The sequence below is a fragment of the Haliotis rufescens genome, unplaced genomic scaffold (genome assembly GCF_023055435.1).
Source record: "Haliotis rufescens isolate VD_foot unplaced genomic scaffold, xgHalRufe1.0.p SCAF_21, whole genome shotgun sequence".
Classification (NCBI taxonomy): Eukaryota; Metazoa; Mollusca; class Gastropoda; order Lepetellida; family Haliotidae; genus Haliotis; species Haliotis rufescens.
In genome coordinates, this window is record NW_025963902.1 from 3,727,548 (window position 1) to 3,741,214 (window position 13,667).

At 38.8% G+C, this 13,667-nt stretch overlaps 1 protein-coding gene across 4 annotated transcripts in view; it reads left to right on the top strand.

The window, feature by feature from the left end:
* LOC124133412 overlaps positions 1-13,389 on the top strand; it is a 45,188-nt gene extending 31,799 nt beyond the window's left edge. For 3 of the 4 annotated variants that reach the window (XM_048401119.1, XM_048401120.1, XM_048401117.1), the window contains exon 12: positions 12,531-13,389. In XM_048401119.1, coding sequence (XP_048257076.1) covers positions 12,531-12,695 — 165 coding nt within the window. In that variant the 3' untranslated portion in view covers positions 12,696-13,389. Of the gene's footprint in view, positions 1-6,942; positions 9,249-12,530 lie in introns of those variants that run through there. The other variant, XM_048401118.1, reaches the window with a different exon arrangement.
* Positions 13,390-13,667: the final 278 nt, after the last annotated feature.

A 13,667-nucleotide genomic window follows, 5' to 3' on the forward strand; every position in this document is an offset into this window, starting at 1 on the left:
CACTTAAGGGTACATATGCTATAACTAGCACTTAAGGGTACATATGCTACAACTAGCACTTAAGGGTACATATGCTACTACTAGCACTTAAGTGTACCTATGCTACAACTAGCACTTTAGTGTTCATTTGCTACAGCTAGCACTTAAGAGAACATATGCTACAACTAGCACTTTAGGGTTCATATGCTACAGCTAGCACTTAAGAGAACATATGCTACAGCTAACAATTAAGGCTTCAGATTCTACAGCTAGCACTTAAGGCTATCATATGCTTCAGCTAGCACTTAAGGCTATAGTATGCTATAGCTAGCACTTAAGGCTATCATATGCTACAGCCAGCACGTTAGGGTTCATATGCTACTGCTAGCACTTAAGAGAACATATGCTACAGCTAGCACTTAAGGCTATTATATGCTATAGTTAGCACTTTAGGCTATCATATGCTACAGCTAACAATTAAGGCTTCAGATTCTACAGCTAGCACTTAAGGCTATCATATGCTACAGCTAGCACTTAAGGCTATCATATGCTTCAGCTAGCACTTAAGGCTATAATATGCTATAGCTAGCACTTAAGACTATCATATGCTACAGCTAGCATTTTAGGGTTCATATGTTACAGCTAGCACTTAAGAGAACATATGCTACAGCTAGCACTTAAGGCTATTATATGCTATAGTTGGCACTTAAGGCTATCATATGCTACAGCTAGCATTTTAGGGTTCATATGTTACAGCTAGCACTTAAGGGTACATGTGCTAAGAGCTAGCACTTAAGGCTATCATATGCTACAGCTAGCACTTTAGGGTTCATATGCTACTGCTAGCACTTAAAAGAACATATGCTACAGCTAACAATTAAGGCTACAAATTCTACAGCTAGCACTTAAGGCTATCATATGCTACAGTTAGCACTTAAGGGTACATATGCTAAGAGCTAGCACTTAAAGCTAGCATATGCTACAGCTAGCACTTAAGGGTATGGATTCTACAGTTAGTCATCCTTGAGAGGGTATTCAATATGCCCTCAGTTGATACTGTCCCGTCCAGCAAATTCACTGACGTGTAGTGCAATAACTGACGTCACTGAAATGACATGCAAAGCTGCATTAACCTCCAGCTCAAGCTGAATGTTCTACTGTTTTACAGGACACTTGCCTCAGTCAGGGCTTGAGAGCCAGTCCAATATTGGTGACCCCTTTAACAAATACCATATTTTAATATTGGATGACAGGCCTCCACTCTTGATTATCAGGTTTAGCCTTTCTCCAAGGCTGTACTGAAACAAAGGTCCATGGATGTGTAGTAATTCTATCCTCCCAAGTGGCAAGTCGAGATATGTGGACATTCTAAGGACTCCAGTCTCTTATAGGGACAACTTGTTATTATTTACATAATCTAGAAAATAATGATTATTGCCTTAGAGACTTGTGCAAGTCTAGGCCCTGTTGTGTAAGACAATGTCAGCTCCATGACTGTTGGAACTCCTGTACTTTAACACAAAGAAACAACAGTCGTAGCACTGAGATTGTTTTCTCATCCCGAGCACAAGATGGTTCCTCGTATTTTGGTTCATGATACCACTAACTACATGTTGTTAGCACACTGCTTGTATTGCACGACACTTCTTCTGTGTAAATATCCCTGTGATCATATATCGGTAACCGTGGGAACAGCATTGTTAATCAGTTTTAACATTTATGTTATTATTATACACTTTTAATGTGATAACTTCATTTCAGTGCTAATCATTTTTTCTTTTGTTTCACCTTTTATTAATATATTTTCTGTTTTGTTTTACTGAAATATTTTCATTGATTTTTTTCCAATTCCTTTTTTGGCCATTGTATTTTACAATGAGAGCAAGCGAGTGAGTGAGTGAAACCTGTTGAGAACTTGTCGTGTATACTTTTACACATTTTGGAAAAAGGTCACACTTGCTGAAAGGGATTTTGGAAATTGTCAGAATGAATCTTCATCAATATTTAAAGGGAAGTACATGAAAAGTCTTCTTCATATTTCGTGTTGTGAGTATTGAAAATATCATAAAAAGAGTAACCTCATCCACATTAACCTTAAGAGTCATAAGACGTACCTCCAGTTTCCTTGTCCAGATGATGTCGATGTGTACAGTACTTCCTTTTAACTATTGCATGCTAATTAACTGTATTGTGTTTTATCTTATTATGATTTGTAGCCTGTTTTTGTGACCCTAGAACTGAATTATTGTTTTTTACTTGTTTCTTTTACTTTGTTTATTTAAGAATCAACCTCAATATTTTTTATGTAAAACACAGTGTGCATTCAGTTCAAATTTGCATTGCAAAGGTTGCACATCAGTTTTTACGTTAATAACTCCTTAAAGGTAACAACATATAGGAAGTCAATTCTCGGTGATATATATGTCATCAGTAATAACTTCACAGACAGCCTATCAGTGACATCATTCAGCAATGATGCAACACCAGCCCCACCCATTCTGTTATCAGCCAATCAGGAAACAGTAGTCAATTAGTGGGCGTGGTCTGATTTCGTTTTGGCTTATTGAAACATAAATGCAAACACATTTGCTCGGTTAACCAATCAAATACCATGGAATCACTACCCATTCTGTTATCAGCCAATCAGGAAACAGTAGTCCAATAGTGGGCGTGGTCTTATTTCTTTTTGGCTTATGGAAACATAAATGCAAACACATTTGCTCGGTTAACCAATCAAATACCATGGAATCACTACCCATTCTGTTATCAGCCAATCAGGAAACAGTAGTCAATTAGTGGGCATGGTCTGATTTCGTTTTGGCTTATTGAAACATAAATGCAAACACATTTGCTCGGTTAACCAATCAAATACCATGGAATCACTACCCATTCTGTTATCAGCCAATCAGGAAACAGTAGTCAATTAGTGGGCGTGGTCTAATTTCGTTTTGGCTTATTGAAACATTAATGCAAACACATTTGCTCGGTTAACCAATCAAATACCATGGAATCACTACCAATTCTGTTATCAGCCAATCAGGAAACAGTAGTCAATTAGTGGGCATGGTCTGATTTCGTTTTGGCTTATTGAAACATAAATGCAAACACATTTGCTAGGTTAACCAATCAAATACCTGGAATCACTACCCATTCTGTTATCAGCCAATCAGGAAACAGTAGTCAATTAGTGGGCGTGGTCTAATTTCTTTTTGGCTTATGGAAACATTAATGCAAACACATTTGCTCGGTTAACCAATCAAATACCTGGAATCACTACCCATTCTGTTATCAGCTAATCAGGAAACAGTAGTCAATTAGTGGGCGTGGTCTAATTTCTTTTTGGCTTATGGAAACATTAATGCAAACACATTTGCTCGGTTAACCAATCAAATACCATGGAATCACTTGCAATTTATTTATTGAACTGAAATTTGAATGTGATGTTGTTTTGGTCTCTGTTTTGGTTTGGGGCGGTCGGGGAGCCTAGTGGTTAAAGCGTTTACTCGTCACGCCAAAGACCCGGGTTTGATTCCCGACATGGGTACAATGCGTCAAGCCCATTTCTGGTGTCCCCCGCCGTGATATTGCTGGAATATTGCTAAAATTGGCGTAAAACCATACTGACTATACACAGAAAGAATTGAACCAAAACAGTGAGTGAGTGGGTGAGATTGAAATGACTGAAACAAGACTGCATAAATATATTTCTAGGAGTTGAGCTATTTGTAGTGTGAGAATGGATTATGCCAACATTTACACATTTACACCTCAATCCACGCCCAAGCCTTACTTCCACAGACCTGTGACAGTTGTAGCCCTGACATAGCTTTGTTGGATGGTGGCCTCAATCATTGAACAAAGACTTTCACCATCATTTTCAAAATCATGGTTTATCTTTCTAGGCCCTGTTCACAAAGCAATCGAAGCACCAAGACAATCGTAACTCACATACAGTAGAACACGGATATAACCAACTAGTAGGGACCAGAGAAATAAGTTTGTTATATCCGTTCGTTATACACGTTTTCGCTCGGAAACGTCCGCCATCTTGGATAAGACAAAAAACAATACACACGTAACTGCAGCATTGATTTGTATGAGCAGTGATCATTCAATTGATCAGATATCAGTTCGCTGTATCAGTTAGTTCGCTGTAGAGAGTTCGTTATATACGTAAATTTTATATGATATTATATAGGAGATAAATCGGGGATTTTTTAACAGTTCGTTGTATCCGTTTGTTCGCTATATCCGTGTTCGTTATATCCGTGTTCTACTGTACTTTCTTTTTAAACTTACAACAAGACTATGATCGTTTGTGGGGCTCTGGTCAACTCTTCAAAACATTTATTCAGGCGTGACCAAGTTAACCTGGGATTTAGCAAGGCTTACCAACAAAGTGCCCTTGTCAGGCCTATTCCTTTTTCTTTTTTAAGTTCCTATTTCCTTATATTCAGATATCTTTTTAAACTCTTCCCTTTTATTGTACCTGATATCTGTGAAATTTAATTGGCAGGCTGAAAATAATTGATACGCGCTTGGGATGGGGTTTGCTGTTTCACTGGGTTGGCATACAAAGAGGGTGTTAATTAAGTTGTTTACGGTAGTAAGTTGCCCAAACCCTAGGGTCACAAATGCACATTTCTGTAATTCCAAGCATCTTTTTGCATGCTGTTATTTGCTTTCCACAACTAACTTCTAACTCTTCAGTTTGTTTATTTTCTGACAGAATAAGGCATCTGGTGCATGGCATTGCTGCAAGGCGTCTGTCATGGCCGGCCCACCAGAGGAATGTCCACTGCCTGCAATTACAAAGATTCCTTGTTCTTGGTCTGAAAACTTGTTGTTCCGCAGTGTTGAAAATTGGTTGAAAAATCAACAGAAATATCTGATTTTTTTAAAATTCAAGTGTTGTGATACTGACTATTTAATGACTGGATATTTCATCTGGGACTCATGATGTTTCACATGTAAAGTTTTCAGGTTTCAAATTCTCAAAAAAAACCTGCAAATATGAGGACACTTAAATTGTAAAATTATCAGTACTTAGTACTCTTTCTCCACTTGAACTCTCACAGCCGTGGTGAGATCGACACTTGGAAATGCTGCGACAATGTGATACAATGAGTGACATCATGTTTCCATGACAACTTAACCCGTTTGGATTCAGTGGGGTTTTTTCAAATTTCGATGGAGATAAAAAAGAGTTTTATGAAGAAAAGCAATCATACGTTGTGAAAATATTTCCAATCCCATTCAACAGCATTTTTCAACCAATCAGAATGCAGCAGACATGCCCATCCTCTTTACAATTACTCAACCATCAAGGGAACATGCGTCATTTTCAAAGCAATGATTCTCAGTAGACTTCATTTGTAACAATAAAATAATAAACTTGCTAATTATTTCTGTAGTCTGCATCCCAACATGTCTGCTTGGTGAAATAGAAATAACAACAGTCATTGAAGCCTTACCCTTCATCAGTGTTTGTAACTTTCTATTCAAATCAACTTCATGATGACTTCCTTGGTTGAAAACGTAGAATAGGACTTCAGCAACCCTTGCTTGACGTTAAAGGCGACCATACTTGTCGTAAAAAGCGAATAACAAGATCGGGTGGTCAGACTCGCTGACTTGGTTGATGCAGGTCATCGATCCCAATTGCGTGGATCGATGTTCATAATGTCAGTCACTGGATTGTCTGGTCCCGACTTGATTATTTACAGACAGCCGTCATATAACTGGAATATTGCTGAGTGCGGCCTAAAACAACAAACCAACCAACCTTGGTTGAAAACTGGCACAACCTTCATCAGTGAAGCCCATTACACGGACACGCCCTGTTTCCAGTCAGTGAAGCTGGTACCCAGTTGACCTAAACATTACATGCTTATCTAACTTCACTCAAGGACAGGGGTGGTGGGGTGGCCTAGTGGTTAAAGCATTCGCTCGTTACGCCAAAGACCTGGGTTTGATTCCCGACATGGGTACAATGTGTGAAGCCCATTTCTGGTGTCCCCTACCATGACATTGCTGGAATATTGCTAAAATATTATAATATTGCTGTTATTGATCATTCTAGTTTCATAACACTTGTGACCCGTAGTCTTAGGCTCTGTGAGGGGCATGAGTGGCCCAGTCGTCTAAGGTGCGGCAATTCGCTGTGCAGAGTTGCGTCCCTTGGGCACGCCAGAAACCTATCATTGTGGGTTCCAATCCCGGTTCACCCTGATTATGTTTCTAGGTTTGTCAGTACCATACCTGTGCTCGTGGGTTTCACCGAAGTGGTAAACGTCTGAGACCTGCATCACTTCAGGCTTTCCTCCAACATTAAGCTGACATGCCGTGATGTAACTGGAATACTGTTAAAACGGTGTTAAACCCAACTCACTCACTTAGGCTCTGCAGTTCTCCGTGCAGAGTTGTGTCCCCTAGGTATGACAGAAATCTATGATCATGGTTTAAACCCCAGTTCACACTGGTTGTTTCGAGGTTTGTCAGGAACATACCTGTGCTTTGGATTTCACCAAAGTCGTAAAAATCATCACTTCGCGCTTCCCTCACACATCAAGCTTACATGGCATGATTATAACTGAAATACTTTTCAAAGTGGTGTTAAGCCAAACGCACTGACTCATAATAAGTTGAATAAATGACTCTGCAGGGAAAATTGCTATTTCTCCGAATTTGCCCTAATACTGATAGCATGTTGGGCAAAATGTAAAACCAAGGAATTCCTCCTCCCCCAAAGGATATCTATAATGACATTGGGCTGATTGCTTCGTGCAACTCCCGAATATTGTCCCAGATGCTATTTAACAGTAACGAAAACTCCCCTGCTGGGCCGGCCATGGTGGATGACATCACTCTAGGGATAACAGGCTTCATTCTGGTGGGAGAGGTATTGCCCTGACTATGTATTGTTGACTGTTAATCATCCATGTTCCTCCCTTTCTGATCTAGGTCATTAGCAGGGTGAAGACGTCCGGCTTTTCGGTTCCCGAGCTCCAAGTCCGCAGCTACAATGAGAACGAGTTTGCCATATTACTGAACGACGCTGCGACTGTGGCGCTGTCGATTGTGGATCAGTGTGTGCGAACGTTTGGCAAGGAGGATGTGCTGTACTGAGTGGCTGTCGTGTCGGCGGTTTGGGTCGTTGTGTGAATGTGTTTTGTTATGAAGTTCATGTTGACATGAGGAGAAGGTCATTTACATAACAATTTGAAGGTGTTGAAAACGGTTGTTTGATTTGAAGTTCATTGATGTTTTGTTAACTAAAGTCTTAAGGATCCTTTAAAAAGTATATATCAAGTTAAAGTTCTTGGTAGTTCAACACAAGAGGACTCCAAATATTATTCTTTATAGCTGACACTGATTCTGCCTAGAATCTGATATTACTTTGTCACTTAACTAAAGTAGGACTATACATGGGTGCATTGGAAGTCCAAGCAGTATTGATGCATGTCATTTTTCACATTGATTGTATTACTTTTTAACATAACAGTTAGTAAGCAGTCAGGGCAGTCGGGTAGCCTAGTGGTTACAGCGTTCGCTCGTCACGCTGAAGACCCGGGTTCGATTCCAGACATGGGTACAATGTGTGAAGCCAATTTCTGGTGTCCCCTGCCGTGATATTGCTGGAATACTGCTAAAAAGCGGCATTAAACCATACTCACTCATTCACTACACACAGTATTCGAAATTCACGCTAGTCCACTTGCCTCTGAATACTAAATTGTGCTGAGGACAAGTAAAAATCCAGTGATGGTCGTCCTCATAGCCTTTGAGGGCTGTCATTCCAAACCAGTTCTCATTGCTACATGGAAATGGAAATGAAAAACACTGACACAAAATATAAGCATTTCATGTCTTGTTCAAGCAGGACTAGCTACGTATTCTGGGAGCTATTAAAGTATTCTAGACCAGAGACCATATATCGGTATATGGTCACTGTCGAGACTATTCTTAAAAAACATTCTTGTTTTATTTTGTAAGTAGATCAGCTCCTCATGTCACATGACCTTTGTCACCTGTCAGTCCTGTCATATTCCTGGAACGCTACACCCAGAGGTGCCGACCATATGGCAGAATCATCTCGATATTTTGAATCGAATTCCACAAATAAATTAAGTGTAACATATTTCAATTTTTGTCCACAAAATCACGAGTAATTTAGACCAGTTACTGCCCTTGCTGCAGGCGTTGTCACGTAAACAAGCAATAAGCAACAGCCACTTGTTCAGCTTGAGAAGGTTCACAGATTTTGAGATGTTTGGTGATAAATTTACATACGCTCAATGACGCCAATACCATCCCAGATATTTGTAATTGGCCCAATATCGAGTTGGCATCTCAGGACAGCTCATCTAGGAGTGTACTGGTATAGTGGAACATTATTATCAGTGTTCCCGCTGGCTTTTGAAACTGCCAGTCCTAGTGGACTGGCAACTTTAAAAATTACCAGTTTTCTCTCTCATTTTTAATATTTCTAGATGAAGTCGCTACAAATATATGTTTAACCTCAAGTCAAAGCGAAATGATATTTCCTTGCACTGAAAATAGACAAAGGGAAACCCTGATGGTAACAGACAAGCTGACGTCTTTCGAAAAATATACATATTTGAACATCGCCAATGTTTTGTTCAGCAACAAAAACTTACACGGTACTTTATTTGCTGGTCCACAGGGACTGGCAGTCACATGAATTACCGGTCAAAGCCTAATTTTACCGGTAACAAACTGGTAATTACCAGTAAATGGGAACACTGAATAACTATAGAGAACAGTTTGTTTTCTGCATTTTTTTGTCTTAATTCCGACCTTTGATCCTTCAGTGTATCAAAGTGTGAAAATGGACACATTGCAGTTCATGGACAGGAGTTGTTAGATGGCTAGTTTATAGACTTGCCTTAAGACTCCTGATGTTTGTAGTTTTGAAAATCATGTTCCTTAGTTTTCAGTCAGTATTGACTTATATTAGGAAATACTCTCTTTCAGTTTCACGATTTTGTTTAATAAGACTCAAGAACCAAACTATATTTAAACTACACAGAGTAGGGTCTGAAGTTTTGAGGTTGCCATTGGATTTAAGAAATGCCTCGTCTCTCCGGGCAAACATTGAAGGCTTCTGGTATTTGAATCTATATCAGATGTTTATTCAAAATGACATTCTCCATTACTGTAGGGGGCACGGGTGGCCCAGTCGTCTAAGGCGCCGCGATTCGCTGTGCAGAGTTGCGTCCCTTGGGCACGCCAGAAACCTATGATTGTGGGTTCGAATCCCGGTTCGCCCCGATTATGTTTCTAGGTTTGTCAGCACCATACCCGTGCTCGTGGGTTTCACCGAAGTGGTAAACGTCTGAGACCTGCATCACTTCGGGCTTTCCTCCCACATTAAGCTGACACGCCGTGATATAACTGGAATACTGTTAAAAGCGGCGTTAAACCCAACTCACTCACTCACTCACTCCATTACTGTAAGGAATGATTATTATTCATGGTTCGTCTTTTTCTCCAAATTGTGTTTATATAATTCTTTACAATTGTGAATATTGTTTGATATCAGTATTTGTGTTGTCCGTAAGACACGGCTGAATTCCAGAGCTAAGAATTGTCTCAACTGTTTGATGGTAGAATAAGAAGTCAGTTCTAGCTTGTGTGTGTTTACAAAATGGAATGGAAATGGACATCCATACTGCCCGTCCAACTGTTATTCTGTCCATGTGTTCATCAATGACCACTACTGACCAGCACCAAGCAGTAATGGTCACTTGATAGTTCCGTAAGCCTAAGACTTGGCTCTTAATAAATATGCTCACGTTGACCTCTGTGGGTTACCTCCCTTGAACTACAACCAACTTGCTCAGCTTCATCGATAAGGAAACTTGCGGCAGTGTCTTTGTTTTGGAGTTTTAGTAAACACTTGTTTAGCTACAGCATCTGGTTAACTGTTATACCCCTTGTATTGATGGAAGGTAGGATGGGGCAATCGCTACCTCGATACATAGTCTATTATTACCCAGGATAAGGTAAGGGCCCTTCTCGACCCACTAACAAAAAATCCCTGAAGTATTTTAAACATTGTTATAATATTTAGTGTTTAAATGACTGGCATCTAGCATCTTTTCTTTACAAAATGTTTAACGTTTTTTATTTAAAGAGAAATGAAAACAAGGTTAAAACTTTTAAGAGTTGTGGTGAAAATGCATTAAAGGAAAATTGTTCAAGATATTGGAGGAAAGCTGACTATGATCCAAGTAGAGATGTGCTTTCTATATCTTATAAAAACAGCAGCATGGAATGAGAAATTAAATAAATACTCATTATGTGGTGTTCTTTTATACTTTTCAGTAACATTTGAGTTTGTTTTAATTGGAAAAAAGATTGTTAGAAAGAAAGATTGCGATCAGCCTGTTATGAGACATCATCCTCTATTTTGGGTTCTTGTTAACAGAAAGGGCTCTTATGCCGCAGGGTTTCGAAAATTATAACACTGTATTAAGTACTTATAATATATATAAGTATATATATAATATATATACAGCATTATCAACTGGCTTTTTGGGGCAATCATACAGTACAATTTTTTGTGTAGCTTGTTTCTTTTGTGGAAGAGTAATGTCCTGCTGTCCTGCTTGTTTTAGAGGTACCTTAACAGTGGACGTTCAAAGACAAGGTCACATGTTGTTTATGACACAATGTGTTATAATGTCTTAATGTCAAGTGTGACTATATTCCATTGATTTGATATTGTTTACATAAATGTATTTTATGCTTGATATATTTTTTAGCTCAAATTTACTTTACAAATTGTTTGTGATACTCAATTGCTTGAACTAGTTGTGTGACATATAGCATATAGTGCCTTTCTGCCGCTAAATGAGCACAGCATATAGTGTTGTGTTGCTTGTGAGACTCCATGGAGAGTGCTGCATGTCAATATCTGCAGTATTAGTACTGGGGCAGTTGATGGATCTGCCGACTTAAATTTTCACATATTAAATGAAAGTTGTGTTATCACGTTGCATTTAATATTAATAATTACGAAAAATCAAAGTACAAATTAATACCGTATTCGATGTAATAAGCGCACCGTTCTAATAAGTGCCCACGGCAATATTTGCTAATATATTGGCTAGTGAACAATCCCGATTAGCCCCTTTTCCGATTGATCAATGTACACAAGACTTATTTATTCGTGTATAATACAGGGGCGGTCGGGTAGCCTAGTGGTTAAAGCGTTCGCTCGTCACACCGAAGACCCGGGTTCGATTCCCGACATGGGTACAATGTGTGAAGCCCATTTCTGGTGTGCCCTGCCGTGATATTGCTGGAATATTGCTAAAAGCGGCATAAAACCATACTCACTCACTCGTGTATAATACACACTTGTGTGTTATATGCACCCTTAATTATGGGCAATTAAATTCTCGAAAATATATCTATCGTGTATAATACGCACAGATTCTTCTTTTGTACCATTTCAGGCTGTCAGCGTAAACCACAAAATTTACAATTTTTCAACTTTTTTATCTCACCAAAATTTTATTCAAATAAGAGCCCCCTATTTCTAATTTTGAGAGCACCCTGGGCGCTTATTACGTTGAATAATGTACGTCAGTTTTGGAAGGAAAGTAACCATGGTACGTTTTACTTTCATTTAAAAAACCCAACCTTTTGTTTCCTTCTTGGCTGATAGACATGTTTTTCAATTTTGAAAAAACAAATCTTTTTGGCCAGCAAACCTACCATTTGGATAATACATGTAATTGGTAAACCCAGATATTAAGTCATGACCAAAAATGTTTTGCAAAACTGTTTAGTGAAACAATACATATCAGTTTAAGCATATCATTGTTGTGTTTCACTGAGTTGTCGCAGGGCATTGGTTTTGGTATGTTATTTGAAACATGCTTCATATATTCATATAGATGCTGTCCTTTCAAATGATTTGTGTTCATATTGTTCTATTGAATTTATTCTTTATGATTTATGTTTTGAAAATGTTTTATATACATATGTGAGTACATGGATCAAGGTTGACAGTCTTGTTTTCTTGTTTACTGTGGATTGTATTCACTATCTGACGTTGTATTTTGATATTTCATCATTTTAATGAAATATCTTACAAAAACTTGAGATATGGGTATTTTTTCAAGTTTAGTAAGCATTTGGAAAAAATTGATTTCTTGACTTGCACATGTTTAGTCAGTATGCCAAGAGGGGAGACAAATGAAATAAACAAAAGGTTTTTCTGTGTTTATTTTCAAAAAACAACTGTTGGAAAAGGTTCCAAATCTTTTTGGGAACAGTTATTGTAGGCTTTGTAAGTCAAACAATAAATTGTGGCCTAGTTCGATATATCGATCTTCCCTCTTTGTATTCTGACACTTATTAAACCAGTGTCAACAGTGGTTCATATTATACCATGGTTTCTCTGTAACTTCCATGGCATTTTTCTGTATATTCTCCACTACCTGAGCTCAATGATATTTAGCGTTATAGATCTCTGTGTGTTTATTTATTTTTTGTATTGTTTTTTTCCCTATCAGGTAATAAAGAGAACAAAAGGGTCAGGCTTTAAGCGCCAGGAGATGCACACGGCTAAAGACACCGACAATCAGTTTATGATGTATATGAACGACGCAGCCTCATCTGCACTTCGCATAGTTGATCGGTGTATTCACAAACATGGACGGGAGGCAGTCTTGTACTGATTTCCACACAACTAATAATCAGACCCATTGGTTGGACAGTCAGTTAACAGTATTTGTGGTCTGGGGTGCACTGTAGTGGACAATATGCGTTTCGGTACTGATTTCCACACAACTGATAATCAGACCATTTGTTGGACAATCAGCACCTGAATAAGATGGCCTTGGCTGCCCTTTCACAAAACATGGATACTGATTTCCACACAACTACTAATCCTATCTGTCTGCCAGTTTATCACCAGCATTACATTAATAATCAGACTTACTCAGTTTCTTATTTGTATACAATGTTACTTTGTATATTGTGAGGGGAAACAGGTGGCACAGTCGTTTAAACTGCCACAGTTTGATGTGCAGGGTTGCGTCCCTTTGGCACGCCAGAATCCTATGATAGCGGGGTTCAAATCCTGGTTTCGCGCCGATTGTTTCCAGGTTTGTCAGCATCATATCCATGCATGTGGGTTTCACCGAAGTGGTAAACGTCTAAGACTTGCGTCACTTGGGCTTTCCTCCCACATTAAGCTGACACGCTGTGATATAACTGGAATACTGTTTAAAGCAGCGTTAAACCCAATTCACTCACTCACTGTTATCCTGGATTGGTTTTAAGCAGTTACTATTTCTATTTGACCAACTGACAGGATCTGTATTATATGCCTATGATAATGAAAGCCTTCAAGAAGGTTTGGCTTGTGTATATATGGCTTTCTGTGATTTGTGTGTAATGGTTGATAGTCTGTCAATGATATGTTTCTATAATCCTTATTCCTTAGATTATGATGAAAGTAAGAACTGACACGAAATTGAAGTGTGGTATTTCTCATTGCTGCGAAAAGCTGCAAAATTGCTGATGCGGCGTTCTGCAATATTCACTCACTCACTGGAATGTCGCCATCTTAACACCATGTTAACAGACAGGTGACTGTGACTTGGGTGGTCAAAATGGCTGCTTAGGATGGATTCTTCTTGGGTGAT